The sequence below is a fragment of the Cyprinodon variegatus genome, unplaced genomic scaffold (assembly GCF_000732505.1).
Source record: "Cyprinodon variegatus isolate N-32 unplaced genomic scaffold, C_variegatus-1.0 Scaffold793, whole genome shotgun sequence".
Lineage (NCBI taxonomy): Eukaryota > Metazoa > Chordata > Actinopteri > Cyprinodontiformes > Cyprinodontidae > Cyprinodon > Cyprinodon variegatus.
In genome coordinates, this window is record NW_015151246.1 from 299,946 (window position 1) to 301,777 (window position 1,832).

The 1,832-nt window shown below is 46.6% G+C and overlaps 1 protein-coding gene across 1 annotated transcript in view; it reads right to left on the reverse strand.

Annotated features, from left to right (window-relative positions):
- Positions 1-227: 227 nt before the first annotated feature.
- csnk1a1 (casein kinase 1, alpha 1) overlaps positions 228-1,832 on the reverse strand; it is a 29,850-nt gene continuing 28,245 nt past the window's right edge. Inside the window, exon 9 of the mRNA XM_015396383.1 lies at positions 228-814. Within this exon, the coding sequence (XP_015251869.1) occupies positions 807-814 (8 nt within the window). The 3' untranslated portion in view covers positions 228-806. The remainder of the gene's footprint in view (positions 815-1,832) is intronic.

Below are 1,832 nucleotides of genomic sequence, written 5' to 3' on the forward strand. Positions count from 1 at the left end.
CATTCTATTTCTGACCAGATTAGCTGCACCAGGAGGGCCGAAGGTCTGGGACGTCAGGAACACTGAACTGATCTATAGTGACGATTGCAGTTCTATTTTTGAGCTAAAAACTCAAAGATACGCTAACCCTAGAAGCAGAGCAGGATCTCCAGATCATGGAGCTCAGCAGACAGAGGATCCATGGAGGACTAATAAGCAGGACAGGAAAATAAGATGAAGACTTTCTGAGTTTAGTAACGTTTTTATTGGCATTTCTGAAGACCATTTTACAACAGATTTAATAAATCATACTTCTAGAGAAAGGGAGAGAGCAAAAGTATCATTCTACCAACTGCTGTCTTGCTTCTTATATCAACAAGCAAACTATTCACCATAGGAAAAAAGAAAAAAAAAAAAAAACAACAAAAAAAGTTTAAACTCAACATCCAGGGTTTGTGTCATTTATTCATTCAGGAACAGAAAGGACAGTTTAACATGTTTTACCTTTCATTTGGTAAAAGGATGAAATCATTTAGTAGTGAGGAAGAAGAAAGGATCTGTTACCTCAGACAGAAAATACCTTCCCACCGTCTGCAGAGGGTCAAAGGTCGATAAACTGATGGAGGGGGGGAAAGAAAAGCCCAAACATTTCCCAACTGGAATCTTATGATTTATACACATGAAAATATAGATCACACAGCTGCCTGTAGATCTATACGCTCCGTTACATAGATAGTGATGATGGAAGAGAAGACCGTCGCTCGTCCAGGAAGAGACATCAGGTTGTCCTGGCAACCAACAGCAGATCGGGGCGGGGAGGCGGTGACTTAGAACCCTGCAGACGAGAACAGACAGAGGAGGTCATCAGTCAGAGACGAGGTCCTCTGGAGGACAAGGAAGTCCAACAGACAGATGGACAGAGACAGACCGATGGACAGAGAGAGAGAGACAGAGATGGACAGACAGAGACAGACCGATGGAAAGACCGAGAGACAGACAGAGAGACAGACCAATAAACAGACAGAGATGGACAGAGAGCGAGAGGACATGGTAGAAGAGCAGGTCTCATGGTTGGACCAACAGAGCGCAGCAAAGATGGCGTCTCCCTATCCATGGGGGGGGAGCTTCCTAGAGAGCAGAGCATGCTGGGAGTTTCTGGAGCCAAACTGATGAAAGCATCAGATAGCAGAGCTCCATCAATCTGCTGCTGACATCAGGACTGAAGGAGCCATGAGGACAGCAAGCTTCCTGTCCTCCTGCTGTCTCCATCCAGCACCTCCTCCCATGGATCTAACCAGGCAGCCAGCAGTTGAGGATAGGTTCTGCTATCTGCAGGAATACTCAGACAGCTCTGGGTGGCTGGGCGTATCATCATCATCATCATCATCATCATCATCTCCTCTGGAAGGGGAGAGAAGGGAAACAGGTGGAGGCTCTAACCTCCATCCATCCAGCTATGGCCAGGAGGTGATCCTGATGGTGGAATATCAACACCTCCATCAATCAAAGTAGGAACCATCTACATCCCGTCCTTCATGATGGTCAGCTTCTTCTGTTGCCATGACAACAGTCCTCTGCTATCAGAGCTGATGTGGTGCTGGAGACGCCAGACAACTCTGACCTCTGGTGGAGATGTGCTCCACCCAGACGTTCCTTCAGGTTTCATGAAGCAGGTTTAACAAACTCCAGCCTAGAGTCTAAACGGATTTAGCTTAAAGTCTAAACGGATCCAGCTTAGAGTCTAAACGGATCCAGCTTAGAGTCTAAACGGATCCAGCCTAGAGTCTAAACGGATCCAGCCTAGAGTCTAAACGGATCCAGCCTAGAGTCTAAACGGATCCAGCCTAGAGTCT